The 23,391-nt window shown below is 34.1% G+C and overlaps 1 protein-coding gene across 1 annotated transcript in view; it reads left to right on the top strand.

Annotated features, from left to right (window-relative positions):
- The window catches only part of SPATA5 (spermatogenesis associated 5), a 236,264-nt gene that overhangs the window by 36,922 nt on the left and 175,951 nt on the right, over positions 1-23,391 (top strand). The window contains exon 11 of the mRNA XM_045552319.1: positions 11,186-11,395. Coding sequence (XP_045408275.1) covers positions 11,186-11,395 — 210 coding nt within the window. The remainder of the gene's footprint in view (positions 1-11,185; positions 11,396-23,391) is intronic.

The raw sequence follows: 23,391 nt of genomic DNA, 5'->3' as shown, positions 1-23,391 counted from the left end.
TGGAGCCTGAGTCCTATCTGGCATGAGGGCTGGCCTGGAACCTGGAGCCATGGAGGCTGGCCTGGAACCACAGAGGCTGGCTTGGAGCTTGGGGCTGTGGGGGTATGCTTGATGCTGAGGTGAGCCTGGAGGTTAGGACCATAGTGGTGGGCATAGAGCCTGAGTCCAACTTGAGGCCATGGGGGCTGGTTTGGAGTCTGGGGCTGCCAGGTGTAAGCCTAGAGCCTGAATTTGCAGGGAACCAGCCTGGGGCTGTGTGTCCTGGCCTCAGGCTGGGGTATACCTAATGCTGGAATTATGACAAAGTCGGATGCTTACCTCACTGTCCTCCCTCACAGAGAGAATGTCTCTCTACACTGTGCTGCCAGGGCTTGGGTGTGGGATGAAGTGGGTAATGTGAAACTGTCCTCTCTAGCCCCTTCAATGCAAGCTTTCTTATTTTTGTTCTCTATCCAGGTGCTCTAATCTCTTTCTTGAATTTCTTAGCTTTTGTGAAGGTTATTTTCATGAGTGGACAGTTAGTTGTTGAAATTTTCTGTCAGGGAAGAATGGTAGAAAGTCCTATTCTGCTATCTCACCATCATCATTTTCCTCTCAGTCATGGACTTTCTTGCAAAAGCTCTAACATTACAATTATTTAAAAACTAAGCTTTGTTGTAGAGTCAGGCATAGTTTTTGTATCCTTTGCCTCATTTTATATAGGCATTTCAGTATCTCAGCCTTTTGATATACTAATATGCATTATGAAGTGATAAAAAATAGTTGTTTTATGGAAATATAGTTGGCCATGGACCATGGGGAGCAGAGGCTGTTTGCATTTTGCAATGTGATAGATTATAATAAATGACCACAAATTCTTCCCATCACTGTGTTTGCCCTTTTGTGTTATGACTTTGTACTCCTACTGTAAAAGAGATGGAAGCAATTTTTCCAGCCTTTGAGTCTGTGTCTGCCCACATAACTTTCTTTGAACAATGTGATATGAGGAACATGACACAAGCAGTCTTGAAAGTGGTTAGGGTTTGCCTTCCCTTGCTGCTCTTTGAAATCCTGCATTAGCTTCGTTAAGAAATCTTTACTAGCTTCTGGGGGATGAGAGACTCTGGAGCAGTGACCCTCCTGGCTAAGATCCCCTCAGTCTAATCATCCTGCAAATTGCCAGACATACGACACCATCCTAGACCATCCCACCCCAACTGAAGTTTGCCTAGACCTGAAGAATTACCCACTTAACCTTCAGAATTGTCAGAAATAATATATGTCTGTAGCTTTAAGCCACTAAATTTTGGGGAAATTAGTTAGCAAAGCTAAATGATGCATATACTTGTTAACTTCTTATACAACACAATTGTTTTGTAAATTTAGACTGAGAACCAGTGCCCTAGAGATAGGAACATCCATTAAGGACTTGCCACTAGAGTTGATGCTACTTAATGTGGTTCTGAATTCTTTTTGAAACATTTTCAAATTCACTATTGAACTTTAATAACTTAATTTTGGGGCTTTTCAAAAGTTCTGTAGCAGAACATTTATGGACCAATGAATGATTGATGTTGGGTTAGTAGAAACTTTTCATTTCTCTAGAATTTATCATCTGACTTTTAAGCTGATTGGTATGAATATTTTTGTCATATTTATCTGTATTTTATTTGCTACTGTTGCATAATATAATGGATCAGATAGATGCATAATCATCCAATGACGACACACATGAAAATTTCGGGTAATAGTCATAAATCAACTACACCAATCAGAAACACTTTAGAGTTTAAAATGTTTAGAAACTAAGGGAACCACACAGTAAGGTTTTAAACTTAAAATTACTGCCAATAGAGAATGTGTTTAAACAGTGTCCACTCTTGGAATTGCTAAACTGATGTATTCATCATAGGAACTGGTACTGCAACTGCATATGTAATTACTATAATGAAAGATTTTTTTTCCTTTATTTTCCTTTAATACAGTATTTACAATCCATGGACTTGTGCCATTTTCCATTTGGCACTTTATTATTTGGCCCAAGGCCATAGTGTACTGTGATGTTACTCATGAGCTCTGGAGTGATTAACATTGGTGAAAGTACTTTTTTACACTGCTTTAATGCTCCCTTCAGATTGTAAAAATTTTCCTGAGAAGTCAACATTTCTTTAATTGGATTCCTAAAATTCAGTTTTCTGATTTCTGGCTATTATATCTACAAAAATATCTCCAAATTATTTCTGCGGAAGGTTTAATACTTATTTTGTTATAGAAAACCTATTTTGACTGGCTAATTATGAGTATTTTAAAAATAGTAAATTGGGCATTCAGCATCTTTTGAAAAAAGATTTTAATATGTGAAATTAAATCTTCTAAATCACACTTGCCTAGTTATATTTAAGTTTGAAAGAAAAGTGCTAAGATGGAAATGTTGCCAATTACGGTATAATGTAATACATTATTAATTTTAGGAGACTACAAGTGTTAGCCACTTGCTTAAATGTAATGTTTCCCTTTTTTGGAGTTTCTGAATTGATGATTTATAGGGACATTAAAGTCAAATGCATTTTTTTTTTACTGTAGGAAGGAATCCTTAGAATCTATGAATATGATAATATTCATTATGAAATTGCAGTTTTCTCACCCAGATATAACAACTATTAACATTTTATTATAATTCCTAAAACATTTTTTTTCTTTCTTATAGGTATTTTAGTGCAGTTAATCCTAGGACATACATAGTTTTATATTCTGTTCTTTTCACTTAAAATTACATAGTAAATATTTTACCTTAAAGTTTGTTGGCTAACTTCTTTTTAAATGACTGCATAATGGACATTTATATGGATAAATTATAATTATTTTATCTTCCACTCTCAAATATTTAGATTTTTTTCTTTTTTTCCATGCTATTGTTATAAAGATATTTCTGTGCAATTCTTTGCTTTTGTAATTCCCAGAAGTGGAATTACCAGACTTAAATATGTGATTTTTGAAACTTGTGGCAAATATCATGAAGTTCTATGTTTCCCACTGCCCCCGCCCCAGAAAAGTTGTTGTAATTTATAATCATAAAATTTAAAATTACAAAAAGTTTGAGCGGAAACTCATTTTCACTTTGGGTTTTTTTTTCTCTTTTTACTTTTCACTAGTTTATTTCTTTGACTTTTGAAAAGATCTTTACTATGATAAATCATAATAATTAGATAAATACATATTTTAAGCACAAAATAAAAATAATTATGAATTATATATCTTTTACTTCCTATAAAAATGTTAAATTTTTAGGTAAAGGGTTTAGGGTCCATTACTTTCAATGTATTTTACTTTATGTGAGAAAAGAGGTTCTTTTTTTTAATCCTTACTACTTAGCATATGACTAGCACATAGTAGATGCTCAGTCAATATTTGTTGAATGAATGAATAACTGTAATTTTTATGGAAAAAAACCCACATTACATGGTGAATTTCAGATTTTTGTGAAAGTGAATATCCATCCTTTTTCTTTACCAAGGTCCATTATTATTAATAACATCATGTAATTTTCTTCAGGTTGTTCATATTTTTTAAAGCAACTGATTTCTTTTAGTGAATTTGAACCTTTGTTCAGTGAATTTAACATTTTTAGAATAAAAATGTCTATAATAATGCTAATCTCTTTACTCTGGAAGGTTATAGAGAAGTCCTTCATGTTTTCCACAGAAGCATATATTAAAATTCTCATTTTATTAAGATAAAGAAAAAAATTATAATGCTTTTAATACAAGCATTCCCTGGGTTATGGACGACGCAACTTACAGTGTTCTGTGGTTACAAATGAGCCCCCAAGGCTCTCTGTAAGGATAATTTATAATTAAAAAATTAAATTAATAATTTAGGGACTAGTTTATTCCACGCATGTAAACACACCTGCATGGTGTAAATGATTTGTTGGCTCAGCATCTTTATGCTAGCAGGAACTCTCATTGTTTATGTGGTCCCTTCCACACAGCATCACTTTCATGTTAACTTTTTTATTCGATTTTGTGAGTTTATGAGAGTCCATTGCAAATCCAGGTGAATCTGCAGCAAAGAGAAAGTTGATTACAATGGAAATGAAAGTAGAACGAAAGTCGTAATAATTAAGTGTTCGCAGAAAGGCCAGACATTCATTGGGAAAGCATTAGGCTTCAGTCGCTTGACTGTTGGAACAATTATAAAGGATAAAGTGAGAATAAAGGAACATGTGAAAGGCAGTGCTCCAACGAAAGCATCAATTATTACTAAGTAGTGTAGTGGATTAATTACTGAAATGGAAAGGTTTTTATTGATTTGGTTAGAAGATCAAAATAAGTGTAGCATTCCTACTAGCCTAGTGTTGAGTGTTCATACAACATTAGGTGAATGTTAACCTTAATATTCTTTTTTGAAATTTGCCCTATCTCTGATCTAAACTTTTTATATGAGTTTGTTTTTATGTTCTGTTTGAATTAAAAGAAAGAGCACAGTAGTTTCTGTTACTTAGTACAGGGGTGGTGTTATTATTACAGTATTACACTGTATTGTTATTACCACATATGAGCTATTAATACTTTGTCATTATTATTATTATTACTATATATGTGCTGTGCATCAGGGATCGAAGTTACATACAAATCCAACCTAAAGATGTTTTCAGGAACATACCCTGTCTGTAACCTGGGGATTGCCTGAATTTGTATTTATATGTTATCTTTGTAAGAAGTCACTTCATATGCACCGTAACAATTATTAGTGATAAATGGCATTCCTAACCAAATATTACCATCAAGTTTAAATTATTTATACATCTAAATCTCCCCACACTCCTGCCTTCAGACTTTCCCTATTTCAGTTTATGTAGAGTTTTAGGTTGTCCCTTATTATTTGGAAATAATTCATCTTTATACTTTTGATCTTGCCTTTGGATTCTAGGTTTCAGAATTTGGACATTTGGTTCACAATAAGTTAAAAGCCATTAAAAAGGTATGGCTTTCCTTTCATGTGAACCCAGTTTTGTAAAGTGAACTGCAGCAAGAGCCTCAGGACTGACTGTATAACCTCAGACCACTTAGTAAGCTCGGATCCAAGTTAAATTTAGAGGTAGTTGGTTGTCAAATTGAGTGTATACCAAATGTCATTAGTTAAATAAACATTCCTCATTTACTCCCATTTTGAAAAGTAGCAGTTTTCTTAATTATATGAATAGTGAAAAGGCTGTCTCTCTCACTAATTACATAGTCAAAATTTACTGCTAAATTTTCATCTGGCACCTTTTCAGATGCACTTAGAACATCAGATTGTGACAGAGAGTTAAATATCATAGGATGAGCTCGTTAACAGTACATTTCTGGTGCAAAGGTTTGAGTAAAATAGTTTAATTGACCATAATTATATTTCATTCTTCATGTACCCTTAGGATAATGAGAAGGAATTTGAGTTTCTTTTCTTTAAATACAGTACTTCATTCTATATTTTCTTTATGTTTTTTACAGACTCAAAGGATTGAGGGTTTCTATGATGCTTCACTAAATAAAAGGTCGCTTTTTTTGGAATAGATAGTACAACCTGTGGAAATTCTATTAATTCCATATTGGTTCTTGGCAGGGGTTTTGAATTGGGTTTCTTTTGATTTTGCTTCTTGTTGTCTAGACAGAAAAGTGTCTTCTATCACTCCCAAGATCCCAGTCTTTCTTGCCAACTTCTCTTGTGCATTTTTATAGTTTTAAGTAATAACAGTTGGACAGGAAAGCACATTTAGGAAAGTAGATTACTTTTAACCAGGAAATACTCAGTGCCAAAATCAAGATTGTAGTCTTAACCTTATTCAATGTTTTAGAAGTTTAACTCTTTCATTTCATTTTTCTTCTTCTACCTTACTTTTCTCAGGCTTTTATAGGAAGAGAAATGAGGGAGAACAAAAGTTAGTAGAAGAATCATCCGTTTCCATTCTCAGTCCTAATCCTGATTAATTTTGGTGACATCAAGCAGCCTTCCTCTCAGATTCTAAATGGAAAACTTAATTTGCAGTGATGGATATCTTGTTTTGTAGTTATAAATAATGTTGAAGTTGTAATACAGACATATGCTACACTGATACATACAGTTGATTAGTACTCTATAAATACTTGATGAGTGTTTGCTAAAAGTACCTATTTTCATGTAGGGTAAAGGAAATAATTTACATAAAGACTGGTACCCATTAGTGGGGTTAATGTGATTCTTTTGTGGTACCATACTCACCTCACCTTATACAAATATGGAGTAGTGCATACTCATTTGATCTCACCCTTTAATCCATTGGTCCCATTACTTCATAGTGTGATGTTTCCAGAAGAAATTACTGATGCAGCTTAAGATCTACCAGCATAACTACCTGCTGATCATCTTTAGAATGAAATCTAAGCTCTTTAGTTTGACCTTCTCCTCTACTTTCATCTTACATTATGCTCTAGTCTTATTAAAACACTCCATATTTTTGCACATGTTGTCTTCCCATCTGCCTGAAAAATTATTTTCCAATTTCTTAGTTGCCAAAGATCCTGTAACGTGTACATGCCGTGCCCCCAGTACGTGTGCACACAAAATACACATATATGTCTTGTGGGCAGAATTTTGTTGTGTTCATGTTTGTAGCCCCAGTGCTTTCCAAATAGTAACAACTAAATAAATGTTTGGTAAATGGCTAAATAAATATTTTATGAAGCATTTTGGTTCATAGTGTTATTATTCAGAAATAGTTCTTTTGCCTTTCCGTATGTATTTTGTCAGGATTCTCCAGAGAGACAGAATCAATAGGATGAATGGGTGGATGGATGGATGCATAGACAGACAGACATATGAGAAGGGATTTATTAAGTAAATTGGCTCACGCAATCATGGAAGCTGAGAACTCTCACGGTAGGCTGTCTGCAAGCTGGAGACCCAGGGAAGCCAGTATTGTGGCTCAGTCCAAGTCCAAAAGTCTCAGAACCAGGGAAGCTGGTGGTATAACTTTCAGTCTGAGGCCAAAGGCCTGAGAACCCAGAGGGCTGCTGATGCAAGTCCTGGAATATAAAGGCAGGAGAACCTCTGATGTCCAAGAGCAGGAAAAGAAGAGTCACCCAGCTCTAGGAGAGAGAACAAATTCACCTTTTCTCTGCCTTTTTGTTCTATCCAGGCACTAGCAAATGGGATGGTGCCTACCCACATTGAGAGCTGATCTTCCTCACTCAGTCTATAGATTCACATGCCCGTCTCCTGTGGAAATACTTTCACAGACACACCCAGCAATAATGCTATACCAGCTATCTAGATATCCTTTAATCTAGTCAAATTGACACCTGAAATTAATGATCATACCATATAAATAATATTTTTGTTAACAACTTTATTGAGATGTAATTCACATACCAAGTAATTCACTTACTTAACGGGTACAATTCAGTGGTGTTTAGTATATTCACAGAGTTAAGTAACCATCACCACAGTCAATTCTAGAAAATTTTTATCATCCTAAAAAGAAACCCTGTACCCTTTATTCATCACCTCCCAACCTGTCTATCCCCCACCCCCAGCTTCAGGCAATCACTTAGATTTGCCTGCCTATTCTGGACATTTCATATAAATGGAATCATAAAATACATGGCTCTTTGTGAGTGGCTTCTTTTTCTTAGCATAAGTTTTTCAAGGTTGAAATATATCCCAGTTGTATCATGTATCAGTACTTCATTCCTTTAATTGTCAAATAATGTTTCATTGTATGGATAAAGCACATTTGATTTATCCATTCATCAGTTGTTGGACAGTGGGATGTTTTTGCTTTTTGGCTGTTGTGAATAATGCTGTTATGAACATTCATGTGTAAGTTTTTCTTTGAACACTTATTTTCAATTCTTTTGGGAATGTAGGTGTGGAATTGCTGGGTCATACGGTAACTCTTCGCTTAAGGGTCATTGTCCTTTGTTGCCTGATGTCCGGTGTCCTGAGAGTTGATGCTTTATACATTTTGTCTAGTTTTTTTTGTTTTTTCTTTTTCAGTTAGGTAAATACATGCAGCCTAGTTCATTAATTTTTATTTTGCCCCTTTGAAACTTGTCCATAAAAGGGTTTTGTTTTTGTTTTGTTTTGGAATTTATTTTTAACCTGATCATCAAGTTCTTTGGCTTCTGTGGGTATACAGTTTGAATTTTTTATTTTATTTTTTTTGTTTTGTTTTGGGTTTGTTTGTTTTGAGGTTTTTGTCTGGGAAATACTGTAAGATGTTTGTAGGGAGCATATTCCTTGGGATTGACAGAGTATATATAGACATTTATTATATTGATTTTTCAACTTTTGTATATGTCTCAAATTTTTCAAAATGAAATTTAAAAATTAATGAAAAGATTAAAGATACCCATCAAGATGTGGCAGTTCTGCTACACTTCTGCCTAAACCAGGCCCAGTTACACCAATGACAGTTGCCTTCTGGTAAACAGTAAATTTGATTCTACCAGTGATAGCTGGATGTTATAAGGCCCTTAAGCTCATGTGTATTGGTCTCAAGTTTAATTTTTAATAGCTGGATGTCATAAGGCCCTTAAGCTCATGTATATTAGTCTCAAGTTTAATTTTTAATTTTATTAATTGGTGAAATTAGAAAAAAGAAAGGCAAAATAAAACCCAAGGCTGATGATGCTGCAGGGAAACTTATATACTTACTGCTGGTATCATTAAAATAGAGAAAATAGTTGGGATAACAAACTGGCATTATACAAGAGACCTGTAAATATTCATGCCTTTTAATCCAGTAATCTTACTTCTTCAAATAAATTCCAAGAAAGCAATTTAGAAAAAATAAATAAATCCTATTCTCAGGATTATGGTTGATAACATAGCATTCTTCTGGATCTGTGAGCAGAAAACAAAAACAACAAAATCTGCCCACCAAACCACGTGAGTTCATTTGAAAAAAGTAATCTTGGCCGGGCGCGGTGGCTCACGCCTGTAATCCTAGCTCTGGGAGGCCGAGGCGGGTGGATCGCTCGAGGTCAGGAGTTCGAGACCAGCCTGAGCAAGAGTGAGACCCCGTCTCTACCAAAAATAGAAAGAAATTATCTGGCCAACTAAAAATATATATACAAAAAAAAAATTAGCTGGGCATGGTGGCTCATGCCTGTAGTCCCAGCTACTCGGGAGGCTGAGGCAGTAGGATCGCTTAAGCCCAGGAGTCTGAGGTTGCTGTGAGCTAGGCTGACGCCACGGCACTCACTCTAGCCCGGGCAACAAAGTGACACTCTGTCTCAAAAAAAAAAAAAAAAAAAAAAAAAAAAAAAAAAAAAAAAGAAAAAAGTAATCTTTTCCTGATATTTACAAGCAAAACCCTCTCTTCTCCTTTGGAATTGTAAATTGTCTATTATCTGGCATTTCTTCCTGCTTCTTCCTCTCCTATATCTTAAATGTAGGCATGCCCATTGATCTGCCTTTGACTCACACCTCTTTTCTCTTGGTTATATGAGGTTATCTTGAAATCTAAAGTTCCAATCCTATCATCTTTCCAGAGCTCCATGCTCTATTTGTTCTGCTTATATTCCAAGTGCTCACTTTTTTTTTTTTTTTGGAGACGCTGTCTTGCTCTGTCATCTAGACTAGAATACAGTGGCATCATCATGGCTTACCGCAACCTCCAACTTCTGGGCTCAATCCTCCCAAGTGTCTGGGACAACAGGCTTGAGCCACCATGCCCGGTTAATTTTTATATTTTTTGTAGAGACAGTTTCTTGCCATGAGTAGCTCAGGGGCTGGTCTCAAACTTTTGGCCTCCCAAAGTGCTAGGATTACAGGTGCAAGTGCTCACTTTTGATCTTTTGAGTATCATATGTTCCAACTCCGTGTATCCAAAAAAAATCTATCATATTTATTTTCCCTCCTAAAGATATTCTTCTGTGGTCCATATTCCCTTTTTCTAGCCATCATGAAATCTTTAGCTTTAAGTTTCCCTCTTTTTTATTCTGTTCTTAGAACCTTCAACCATAGCTCTGCAGTATCTTTCTGGTATGTGTTCATTATGTGCATGTGGTTACCCTAGTTCAAGCTTTTATTTATTTATCTCATTTTTAAATATTTTAACATTAATTTAACTTTAATAATATGAATATTTAATATGTTCTTTATTGGTCTCCCTGCTCTTTGTCTCCTCTCTAATGAATCTTGTCAGAGAAGTCTTCCAGAAACACAGATCAGACCATATCACTTTCTAGATTAAAAACCTTCAAAGAGTTACTATGTACAAAAAGTTACCTTGAACTCCATCTCATTCCTTCATCTCGTCTTCAGGGCCCTATGATGCATGGCTTCAACTTTTCTTTGTTTCCCTCTTTCAAATCTTTTTTCTGTCATCCTCTTTATACTTGTTTCCTTCTGAGCCTTGTGTCATTTTGTGCCTCCACCTGACCGTTCCCCTGTTGTAACATTTCCAGATTTTATCCATCCTTGAAGTATTGGCTTTCAAATTTGCCTTCCAGCTGAAAGCAATCTTTTCTTCTGGGGAACTCCCAAAGCCTTTTTCTGTTTCTTTGTTATTGTACTTAGTATCCTTCCATTGTACTGTGGTTATTTATGTGCATGATACTGGTTGTTATTAATTTGTAAATTCTTTAAAGTGTGGATTCATGTCTCATTCTTTTCTCTGTTTCCTATGTACATTATCTGATAAACAGTTCATTCTTAGGAGGTATGTATAAAGAGCTATCTTGTTTTGGGGGTATTGAGAAAAAAGAACAAAATTTTGAGGATACTTTATGTAAGCCAAAGATAAAAAGATCACGTATTCCATAAGGATCTAAAAAAATATGCGTGGAAGTAATTTTGCTAAAAAAAAAAAAAAAAAGAAGTAGTTAGATATGTAGGTGAGACCTTGGATTACTGACTAACCATTGTCAGACAGATGAAACCTGACTTTTAAGAACTTTTAAGAAGGATAGACTTAATAATATGTTCAATCATTTAAACATTTATTATATAATAAGACTTACAAGCAGAAATATTTTGGTTTTAAGTATTTTTGCAATATGCAGCTTACATTTTATTTTCTGTACTCCTAATTTCTTGATATTCTTGGAATTTTTTTTAAGAATCTTCCTAATTCTTAAGTGATTTTCTTCCCTGTGCAGTTTTGTTGATTTTTTTTTCTTTTTAAGTTCTCTATTTGTTCTGGCAAAACTTATATTTAGAAAATATTTTGTTTTTTTAGGTATCCTGGTCAGATATAGGAGGACTGGAAAACATCAAACTGAAATTGAAACAGGCTGTTGAATGGCCCTTGAAACATCCAGAGTCTTTCGTCCGAATGGGTATTCAGCCACCTAAAGGAGTTCTTCTGTATGGGCCACCTGGATGTTCTAAAACAATGATAGCAAAGGCTTTGGCCAATGAGAGTGGACTGAATTTTCTAGCTATAAAGGTAGGGTGTTAAATTTTTTCATGGTTACTCTTTCTCCTGGCCTCCCTCTACCCCCATCTCTCCCACCTGTAGGAGAACATACAAAGGCATCCTAAGGAGCAGCTGGTTTTTATTTTTTTATTTGAGGTTGATGGCAATGTAATATAGGGAGAAGAGAGATAAGAAATAAATTAGTGCATGTAATCAACAAATCATGGTGGACAATAAGAAGACTGCCTTGTTTAGTTTCTTCTCAATATTTCTTATACCCATGTGTAACAGAAAGCAGTTTTCTTTTGTTTCTGTGTCTTTAAATTGCACTAAAGACTTTTGCTTAACCAAGACTTAATTATAAACATGATAGTGAATTCAGCATTTACATACTTAAAATTTTCAAATAAATAAGACACTTTTTATGACAAAACTAGATTCTTTAAAAATACTTTACCAGTCAGAAAATATATGTGCATTGTTTTTATTCTGAACTGTACACATACATGTTTTATTTGTTCATTGCTCTACTTTCCATTACTTGGGATAAATAATCTTACTTGATATATAAGTTTTTACATTTCCTTTAGGACCAGATGTTAATTTTGTTATTAATTTTTATGTGATATTATGATATATCCAATTACCAAATATACATATATAAAACTTTAAATCCATTTCTGTGGACTACTATGTCACAAAAATACTTACCTAACCTAAATATCAATTCATTTCAAAAAGGCACATGATAATCTTCCTGGTATTTGATGGTACCAGGGAATTTTTTGCATAACAAAATGCATTTTCTATCTTAGAACATTGAAATCATTGGTGGTTTGAAAGTATAAAACTTATTTCAGAGGAGTTTATCAACTTTCGGCTTTACTTAAAATTTATATGGAATGATATTTCGATGTGTTTAAGCTGTTAACTTTAAGAATTAGTATCTTCAATATATTTTTGATTATCTTTTCTTCTGGGAGATATTGGTGAGTAAAAATATGGGGAAAGGACCATTTCTACCATACTCAGTTATGGCAGATCACAACTACAATTTTAAAGGTTGCAGTTTTAAATATTGGAGTAAAAGTGCTTTTGAAATTTCCAAAGACATCTTGGTTTCTGTTTGGTCCTTCTCCTCTTATCATGTGGTAATGGACATGGCTGTTTACTGGCATGTCCTATTATTTTTACTGTCATCTCCATTTTACTCGTCTTGTCATATGTAGTCTGCAATTGTATATTCAGAATATTAGAATTTTTTCTATTTACTGGAAATCTAAAACTTATTTGATGAGGACCTAGCTCACAGTTGTTTAGACTTGAATCTCAAGGAAGCACACACTTATTTTCTTAGAAACTAGTATCTCACTCTTTTTGTGATCCGAGGTAACAGTAAGAGATGCTACCAGAACTGGTTTCTGTACTATCCTAGGATTACTTGGAAATATACTTATTATGCTTTTTTAAAATATAAAACCTTCCATAATTTGAGACAATTTCACTTTTAGTCTTTCTTCATTATGAGAAAATGATAAATGGTTCGAGAGGTTTAACTTAGACACTGTTGATGTGAAATAACCAGCCATGTGTTAATTTACTTGAACTTTTTCATTAAGTTTTTAATTCTTTTAGGTCATACACAGAAAAGATAAGTGATGTTAAGAAGTTATCTTACTTGAGTTTATAATACTTAGAGATTTTTGTATATTCAAGTTACTAATTTTTATTGAATGTGAATTTTTATTCACTATAGTACTGTGGTTTGATAGTTGTCACTTTTTGAATCTGAGTGGAGGATATACTTAATGAACCATGAGTGTTCATTTTTTAGGTTTAGTATCCTTTATCCTAAATGCTTAGGACCAGAAGTGTTTCAGATCTAGGATTTTTCAGATTTTGGAATATTTACATTACACTTCCCAGTTGAGCATCTGTAATCTGAAAATTTGAAAGCCAAAATGCTCCAGTGAGGATTTCTGTTGAGTGTCATGTTGGTACTCCAAAAGTTTTGATTTTGGAGCATTTCAAATTTCGGGTCTTCAGATTAGGGACACTCAACCTGTACTATTCTTTTAACTTTCCTATACGTTTAAAAATTTTCAAAATAAAAAGTTGGGGACTTTTGCCTTCTACCAGCATTTTCATTGGTCTTTTCATTTATCTTTTCATTTTAGTCTGATTAATGATTGTGAGGAGAATTAAAGTAGTTGTATCATCCAGCTTATGTATGAGAAACTGAAGTCAAAGAAGCTAGGAATTCATATTCCAAATATTCTTTTTAGTTTTAACTTGCTATGCAGAAAAAGTTGCCTTTTGGTTTCTGTATACATGTTTGTTTTCTAAGGGATTTAAGTGTTATAATTTAATTTGAACTTTTGAAATAACAAGTCTTACATCTTTTACAAGTGATCAGAAAAAAGTAGACATACACTGTAATTTTCTAGCCAATTGGGAAACACAAATATTTTAGATATATTGAAAATCTTTCCACAGTGATAGTTACCTTAAATCTGTGAGATATTTTAATAGGAGATTTTAAACATTTCTTTTTCTAAGTTTATGAAAGAACCCTTTAGTTTCCCCTGTCTATCTTTTTTAAACAGATTAAAAGATACATACTGTACTCAGAGTTGAAATTTCCCTTTGGCTTGTGTGGACTGGCATATGTATGTATTTTTGTGCAGATTGCAACACTTGACATGTTGAGTAAGTTTAGTTTGTCATCTGTGTCAATTACATCAAAATATTTTCCAGTTGAAATTTCCTCTCTGCTTCTATCTTTCTTTTGTCTGGAGTGCTACAATAGATTAATTGTCTTTGGATAGCTGGGCTGCTTATGAAGAACTGTAACTGATTCTGGAAGAAGGGTGGTTAGGCCTCTGACAGGGATTTTCAGCAAGTCCTTTATTAATTGTATCGGTGAGTACAGGAATGTGATGAGCTGATAGTGTCTTCGACTTTTTGGGAAATTTTTTTCTGTATATTTGTGTCGGAGAGGAATTATATAAAATATATCCCATTTTCAGGAAAACCTGTGGTTTATTCAAAGCAGTGCACAATTGAAAGCACAGATGGTCCCCAACTTAAGATGGTTTGACTTACAATTTTTTGACTTTATGATGGTGTGAAAGTGATACACATTCAGTAGAAACCATACTTCGAATTTTGATCTTTTACCGAGCTAGCAATGTGCAGTATGATACTCTTCTTGTGGATGCTGGGCAGTGGCTGTGAGCTATAGCTCCGAATCAGCCACACAATCATGAGGGTAAAGAACCGATACTCTACAATGTACTGTGTTGCCAGATGATTTTGCCTAACTGTAGGCTAGTATAAGTATTGTGAGCATGCTTAAGATAGGCTAAGATAACTATAAAGTAAGGTAGGCTAGGTGTATTAAATGCATTTTTTTACTTATAATATTTTCACCTTATGATGGGTTTATCAGGACATAACCCCATCATCAGTCAGGAGCATCTATAATTATTATTCTTCATTTAACTAGATCTCTTAATATTCTCTTATCAAAAGTACAAGATAATCTGAATTTGAAAAATTCTGATTTCATCTTTAGGCTTCTGTTTTTAAATTATGTAGACTATTCTGTACATCATAGAGCTTCCATATTGCAGATATTGCATAGAAAACTGTGTAGATACCTCTTTTATATACAGAATGTTTTAAGATTAATTTCTAAGATTACGGATAATGATGATGATGTTTAAGAAGGTTGAGTGACTTTTCCAACATTGAAGTGGTGGTGATGGAATTGAAATTTTGTCTTAGAACTTCCCAACTCCAAAGGCTGAGCTCTTAATAACTGTATAATAAAATCTTCCATTCCCCCCCCCTTTTTAAAAAAATAAAACTAGTGTCTAGTGCCTTTTTCATTAATTATACCAAATTACTGCAGAAGCTAGTTCAGGCAGTTTCTATAGGGCGGGTTCAGAGACGTGGAAAGATGTTTCTGAGAACCAGTTGGAAATAATTTTGTTTCTCCAGGACAAAGAAAAGTGAGAAAAATAGTTTGGCTTTGGTCTAGGAGTAAAAGTGGAGTGAGTTAATAAGAAAGGGCAATCAAGGCCAAAGAAACAGGAAACTGTTGGATGAAATAGAAGTACCTGGAAAACTATTGGTGGTTGAATAACATAGAGCTTGAAATTTACCTATTAGTATATAATTTGTGCCCTTGAAATTGAGTATGTCATAAGGAAAAGAATACTAAACTAGGATTCAGATAGCTTTCATTTGCTTCCTAAACTTAACACTTTTTAGCTCTGTAACCTTAAACAGGTTCCTTAAGTCTCAGTTTTTTACTCTATAAATGTAGTATAACATTTGTACATTATAATCTTCTCCAAAGCCTATATTTGAAAAGTTCACTGAAAAAGTTTGGAAGGGTCTAACTCCCTACTCCTTAAGTGTTGGTGGGCATAATGCCTTTCTTCCACAGAGTTTAATATGGAAAGAGGGGAGTGGGTGAACTACTTCACAATGGAGAAACCTGACAAGCAGTATCTTCACCAAGTGAGCAAGGTTGACATCTTTGGCAATGAGCCATGTTGGTAGTGCAGTTGACCCTTAAACAACATAGGTTTGAACTGCACGGGTCCACTTACACACAGATTTTTTTCAGCAAATACATTCGATCCTCCCTGGTGGTGGGTTCTGCAACCATAACCAAACTCGGGATCAAAAATACATTGTTTTTAGGATGTAGAAACCCATGTATAGAGAGGGCCGACTTTTCGTATCCTCGGGATCACTAAGGCCAACTATAGGACTTGAGTATATGTGGATTTTGCTCTCCGTAGTGATCCTGGAACCAGTCCACTGTGGATACTGAGGGATGACTGTGTATTATCCTTAGGTGATGTGACAGGGATGCCACTTTATTTCTGGAGTTTCCCTGAATGCTCATAAGCTCTGTCTAACCATGAGAAAAATGTTAGGCAAACTGAAATTGAAAGATATTCTATAAGATACCTGACTAGTACTCCTCAAAACTGTCAAGGTTATCAAAAACAAGGAAAGTCCGAGAAACTGTCACAAGCAAAAGGAGCCAAGGAGACATGATAACTAAATGTTATATGATAATATCCTGGATGGAATCCTAAAATAAAAAGAGAAGGACATTAGATAAATACAAAGGAAATCTGAATATCTGTGGACTTTAGTTAATAATAATATATCAATCTTGGTTCATTAATGGTAACAAATGTACCATGCTAATATAAGACATTAAGAATAGGGGAAACTGTGCAGGTGTGGGTTGGATGGGTAGTAATAGGAGCTTTTTGTACTATGTGTGTTGATTCTTCTGTAAATCTTAAACTTACTAAAAAATAAAATCTATTAATTAACAAGTTTTGAAGTCAGTATCACAGATCTGGGCATATTATAGACGTTCAGTGAAATAAGTTAAAAAGGACAACTATGAGTTCTGTACTATAGTGAACAGGATGAGTGGAGTACAGAGAAAGAGAAGAATCATGGAAAAGACTGTGGATTCCATGGGTGAAGGGCTTTGGAGGAGAACTTCTCCTGTTCATTATCCTCCTGTCCACGATGATAGTGGAAAGTTACTGAGAAAAGCCCTGAGAAGAATTTGGCTGAGGAACCTGGGCTTAGGGCTGCCCTGAGCTTGCGTTTTTCACTGCAGTTCTCAGTTAAAGCCTATAAAGGTGTGTGTTAGTTCTGGCCCCAAACCCAGACCCCAACATTATAAAGAACTCTTTCTCTTAGTATTTTGGTTATTTTTTTTTTCTTTCACCTTCGGTACAGCTTCTAATTTAGGGTCTCACCAGGAACTATGTCCAGTTTTATGCCTTTTGTGGATCCTAACTTTATATTCTCCTTCTATGGATTTATTGGCATTTGGGCTCATCTGGGGTCTGAAACCTTTTGAGTTTCTATTGAATTTCTTTTAAGTTTTTGTTTTGTTTTAACTTTAAAAATTCCCTTGACTTCTCCAAATAGTGTTGTATTATGTGCCTCATTTGCTTAAATTTGTAGTTATTAGCATCAATATTAAATAAAGACATCTACTCAGTTTTGTCACTGTTTGAATGGCTGGCTGTTAGGGAATAACTAATAGTAACCTGTGATTCTTGGAACAAATGGAATAGTTAATTTTCCATTGTCAGTTTCACAAAGTTAGTTGGAAGTTAGATTGCATTTACTTAAATTTGTCATTATTTGTATAGCTACAGTGTTAATGTTGGGGCATCATATGTTATGACTGTATATATTAATTATTTTTTTGAGTTGGGCTTATATGAGTTGATAAAGCTGGTATCTTAAAAAGATGTCTTGACATTAAAATATTCCTTAAATAACATTTAACTAAAAGCAAAAAATGAAAAAAGAATTATGGTAACAAAACCTTTAGCATTTGGAATCTAAGAAGACCTAAAGAGATTTAGAAAAAGAAGAATGCTTTTAGATTTATAAGAAGTCTAATAGAAAATTTTATTGTTTTTAATTTTTTAGTCACAGATAAATTAGCTGATGGAGAGAGACTAGTTATTTTTTCCATCTTTTAACTCCTTTCTGAGTGAAATTTAATTAAAGATGAAATAAATATAATTTTATGTCTGTAATACTTTAAAAATATTTATAAATGTTTTACAATTGGAACAACTTAAATATACATATTAAGCACTTTCTGTGTGTCAGGCACCATACATGACAAAGAAAAATAATTTTTCATTAGAGGGGCCCTTGTCTACCAACTCATAATTTAGTGGGAGAGACTAAACTAATATAATGAAATGGGTAACATTTATAGTCTGTAGTTCTTGATCGTTGGTTGTATGTGAGAAATGAGAAAGAAAAGGAAAAGTCAAAGATTAAAAAATTTATTTTCAATGACTAGCAGATGGAAATACTCTAACTCTTGGGAGAGTAGGAGAAGCAGGTTGGAGGTGAGAGAGGAGGTTCGGAATGGGGATTTAGACATGTTGTGTTTGAAATGCCTCTGGGACAAAGTGGCGGATATGTCCCAAAGGCAATTGCATATGTGGTTTTATAGCTCAAGAGAATGGTCATTTCTAGAGATGAAAACATGGAAATTGAGAACCAGTGTTCGAGATTCTGCAGAGAAGTCAGTAAAAGATAATGAGAGTGATAAGAGTGGTTGGTTATATTACTAATAAGAGGGGTTTTCATGGGTATGTATACATTTGTACATGTACACTTTATAGCTTGCTTAATTATAACCAGCATGGTGTCTGCAAAGTAAGTTCTGAATAAACATGTTATTTTTTTTTCTGAATGAATGAATGAATGAATTGTGAGGAAGGTTTATGTTATACCTTTTCAGAGGAACACTTGAATTCTGTTTTCTTCCTTGCCAGCTCCTCTCACATTTTAGGTTTTTCACTTGGTCTTAGCATTTCTTGCCTAGTACTTAATGCCGATTTTGAAAACCTTTGAAGTGCTTTCCCAGAGTGGCCTTCTGTATGTGCTGATGCTGTACTTTTTATTAATTTTCAAGATCCTTTACTCATATTACATGTATGTAATTCTATCTCATGTGAGTTTAGGTTTTTATGAGCATATTCCATAACATTTAGCCATAGTTAACACTTAGGTTAACTTGCCTTCCCCAGACATTTTAAAACTTATAAAAACTTGATTTGAATTGTAATAGCCAAAAGCACCAGGCAGGTGTCAGACACATTTAAAAAGCCCTTGGGAAGACTGGAAAAAACCTAGTAGTGATTAAAGGGGCAAAATTGTAAGAGCATGAGGTGTAAATATTATACTTGAATTTGTGACTGATACAGTGTGAAATAATGAAACAGTAAAAGATAAGTCAGGTTTGGTTCTCATTAGATTAATAGAACAGCTGGACAAATATTTTCATAAGTATTTAAGATATTTTTGTTGTTTTGTAAACTTGAACACTTGAAATCTTGGCCATGGAACATTAAAAAGTACACTTCCAAAATAAGCCAGTTCATGGTACTTAACTTATTAATGGCAGTTTTTCTTGATCATTCTTATCAGTGAAGTATATGCTATCTCAGAGGTAAAATGTAGCAGGTCTGACATACCAGTTTTTTGGTAAGTAAAATTGGCAAAGAAATATTTTATCTAGTCTTATCAACCTTATTTATTCTAGGGATTTATGTGTTATTTTTAAAGAGTTAAGTAACTTTTGATCAAATGTAGAACTCGTAGACCACAGGGTATATATATATCTAAACCGGATAGTTAGATGTAAATGATCCCTTGTTTATAATGGATATTAATCAAATTCTTATTTTCAAATTGATCTATGCTAGCATCTTTTTAGAAAGGATCTCCTGACCACAAATACCTTTGAATGTAAATTGATGGTACTTTGTAAAATCTTATGGGGACATTTTCTTTTAAGGCCCTGAAGAAAAGAGAGGACATAGTTTTTAGAAAGAGTAGTGGTCTGGAAACCAAAATCCTGCATTCTTATTATCATTTCTGCCATTTAACTTGTTCTAGGACTTTTGGCATGTTACTCAGCTTCTTTTGTACTTTGCCTCAGGTTTTAAGTGAGGTAGTTTAGATTAAATGACTCCTAAGGCCCCTCTGTTGATAATACATGAGTAGGTCACGATGCTTATATTTTAATCCATTGCTTATCTTTTATGCCTGATGGTGGCCAAACATTTGGGGCAGTTCCTCTGTCAAGTGTAACATTTAAGAGACTTGAATCCAAGGTCTGGCATTTAAATTACTTCACGTCTTTGCACTTTATATTTTTTTCTGTAAAATTATGATAGTAAGAGTATCCACGTCAGAAGATTGTTACAGGTAGTAAAGGGGATAATACATAACAAGAATTTAGCAAGATTTCACAAAATTAGCTCATGCTAGTTGCTGTTCTTTTCTTTCTTTTCTGCTTTTCTTTTCTTTTCTTTTTTTTTTTTTTTTTGGTGAAAAAGGGTCTTGCTCTCCTACCTGGGTTAGTGTGCGGTGATGTCATCATAGCTCACTGCAACGTCAAACTCCTGGGCTCAAGCGATCCTCCTACCTCGTCCTCACAAGTAGCTGGGACAACAGGTGCGCACCACCACCCCCGCCTAATGTTTCTATTTCTTGTAGAGATGGGGTCTTGCTCTTGCTCAGGCTGATCTGAAACTCCTGGCCTCAAGCAATCCTTTCACCTCAGCCACCCAAAGTGCTGGGATTACAGGCGTGAGCCACCACGTCCAGCCTTTTATCCTATTTTTAAGAAGTAGATGTATATGTGACCTCAAATGGAACAAAAAGTATGGCAGCAAAGCTTATGATCTGTTAAGTTTTCAGTTAGTGGTAGTGTAAAATGTAATACATATCTTTGAAACTGAATATAAAGTTTTGCAACTCTTTGTACTGGAATACAGTGATTTTTGGCAACTTGAGTGTCAAAATAACCTCCCTTGATGATGAAATTGCTTTGACTTCTCATAAACTTCTAGACCAAATGCAAAGTATCAGTTCAGCTGGTTGGGTTGTATTTTGTAGGCCACTCATCTAGGTAAGATTCATCAGTGTGTAGTTCTAGTTCTATACAAAATCACATGTTCTCTAGGGAACTTACTGTCCTTTCATTATTGCTATGACTTGTTAGTAACACTTGACTTGGATTATTCCAATTCAGATTTTCTTCACAGTGCTAAATTCTTAGGCTAGATTTTCAAATCTCTTAAATTTTTCTTTCTGTTTTGTTTTGAGAGAAAAAGCATTGTTTTTTCTCCACAGGCTTCCTGTAGCCCAACTTTATGTGGTAGTGGAATGACCCTTCAGTTGGTTGAGGCTATTTGCCATATTTCCGCATTTTCAACAAAAGATCAAATCTGTTTGCCTGTACATTGGATATTTAAACAATATTAGTCTTTCTATTATCAGTACTAAGATACTGACATTGTACTCGGCAGAGAGGAAATCATGAAATGACTGTAATCTTGTAGTTTCCAACATTAATCTTCAAGTTATCTTCTTTTTTAGGACCGTGGGATACAGAGAAAAGAATGACCATTTCTCCAGGTTTTATAACCTCTTTCCTGCAGTTAAGCTAATAAATTAAAAAGTAGTATGTATGCCATGAGTTCTATTACCTACTTAAGGAAATATCTTCACTGGATTACTATTATATGTCATATCTTCGACTTTTATGGGTAGTTGCTATAAGAACAGCAATAATGATACAGGCTTGGCATGATAATAATTGCAGTAAAAACAATGACACCAGCAATTTCCTTTCTGATCATTGCCAGACCACAGCTTGCCTAATTAGTTACTCTAAACTGATTAAAATCTGCATAAAAATTTCTTGCCGCCCCCAGTGCTCAACAAAAACACATTTTGCCATTATCTAAAGCTTATTTTATTGGGTGGGCCATGATCCTTATTTTATTGTTCACTTTCTTAATTCCTTGTCTACAGTCTCCTTTGGGTAAAAGAGTAATTTACCACATGTAAATGAAAAGTGCTGGTTTTGTTTATTTGACTTTATATTATATTATGAATAGGCAGGTCTTACTTTGGCCTGAAGTGCAGGACTGTTAAAATGATCAAGGTGAAATTATGCAGAATGACCTTAATAATCAATGGGAAAAATTACAAGTGTTACGTGACCTTTAAAAATTTTGTCAAAACATTAAGAACTCTCGCTCTTGATTATAAATATATGAGGCAATGCATTTTGGCTGTATAACAGTTTCCTTGCTAATCTCCCTGCTTCCAAACTTTCTCATTTGTCCAGCCCTACATTCACATTTTGACAGTCTAGTATTCCATTTCATGAAGACACTACAATTTATTTACCTACTTTTATATTAAGGCATTTTTAGATATTTCCAGGTTTTATTTTGTTGTTGTAAACAATGCTTCAGTAATATTCTTGTACATGTTTCCTTGTGTATATGTATAAGAGTTTCTCTAGGGTGTATGAACCTAGAAGAAGAAATTCTTGCCATTGGGTTTGAATATCTTCAACATTACTAGATACTTTGAAATTGCTTTTTTTGTGTGTCATTGATTTTAAAATTTTTTTAATCAATTTTCTTAATATATTGAAGGTTTTTCATTCCTTAGCAATCATGTCATCGTCATTTTTGATGACTTTCAATCTCATGGACAAAAGTGGACTGTTTCAAATTGTATGAGATTATTCTAGAGCAGGGGTCAGCAAACCATAGTCTTTAGACAAAATCTAGCCTGTCCTTTATTTTGGTCTAGCCCCCTGGGTAAGAATAAATTTTATACTTTTAAAGGGATGTTTAAAAAAAAGAAGAATATGTGACAGAGGTTATATGTGGCCCATAAAGCCTGAAATACAATTTAACCCTTTACATTTCATTTTCCTCAATCCCACAATGCCTAGGAAAATGCCTTCAAGTTTATTTACCTCAGTGATGGCTGTGAATGTACACTTCGTGTCCCTGTTACGTAGTCTAACGTGTCTAAAAATAAGCTTGTATAATTGATTGATATTAAGATGTTGCTGTTTCTTCAGAATCCTTAAAAAAGCGAGAACATTGTGCATCAACATAACTAATGTTGCATTGTCTTTATTTAAGTTAAATCTATTTGGGGACTGTACTAATTTAAGAAATTAAGATAATTAAATAATTGGTGATGAAACTGAAGTCATGAAGTCTCTCTGTAATATCTTTGGGGGAAATAAGCTTTAACAACAATTTTATTTTGTAAACATGATTGCTTGGAGACAGTTTAAGTACCAATGTACAAATGATATATTAATTATTATTAATATTTACTCATTGAAAGTACTGTGCCAAGCAAGTTTTTATTTACTTACACATATTTAATAACTTTGTTTATTTTATGTATTCCCTGGTTGTTGGAAGATTTTAGTCAGAGATGCAGAAGTATATTAAATAATAGTTTTAAGAAAATGTTAATATCACCCTTTTCATTTATCTTTTCTCTGTTTAGCCTCAAATATTAATTTTTAGACTATAATAAATTACTCTTCAACAGTTTTTTAAAAAAATTAATCATCTTGGATTAATTTAAAATCAGGCAAAAAGATA

This window comes from Lemur catta, chromosome 5, assembly GCF_020740605.2.
Source record: "Lemur catta isolate mLemCat1 chromosome 5, mLemCat1.pri, whole genome shotgun sequence".
Taxonomy (NCBI): domain Eukaryota; kingdom Metazoa; phylum Chordata; class Mammalia; order Primates; family Lemuridae; genus Lemur; species Lemur catta.
Note: the sequence above shows the minus strand (reverse complement) of the source record. Positions and strands in the feature narration are given on the sequence as shown.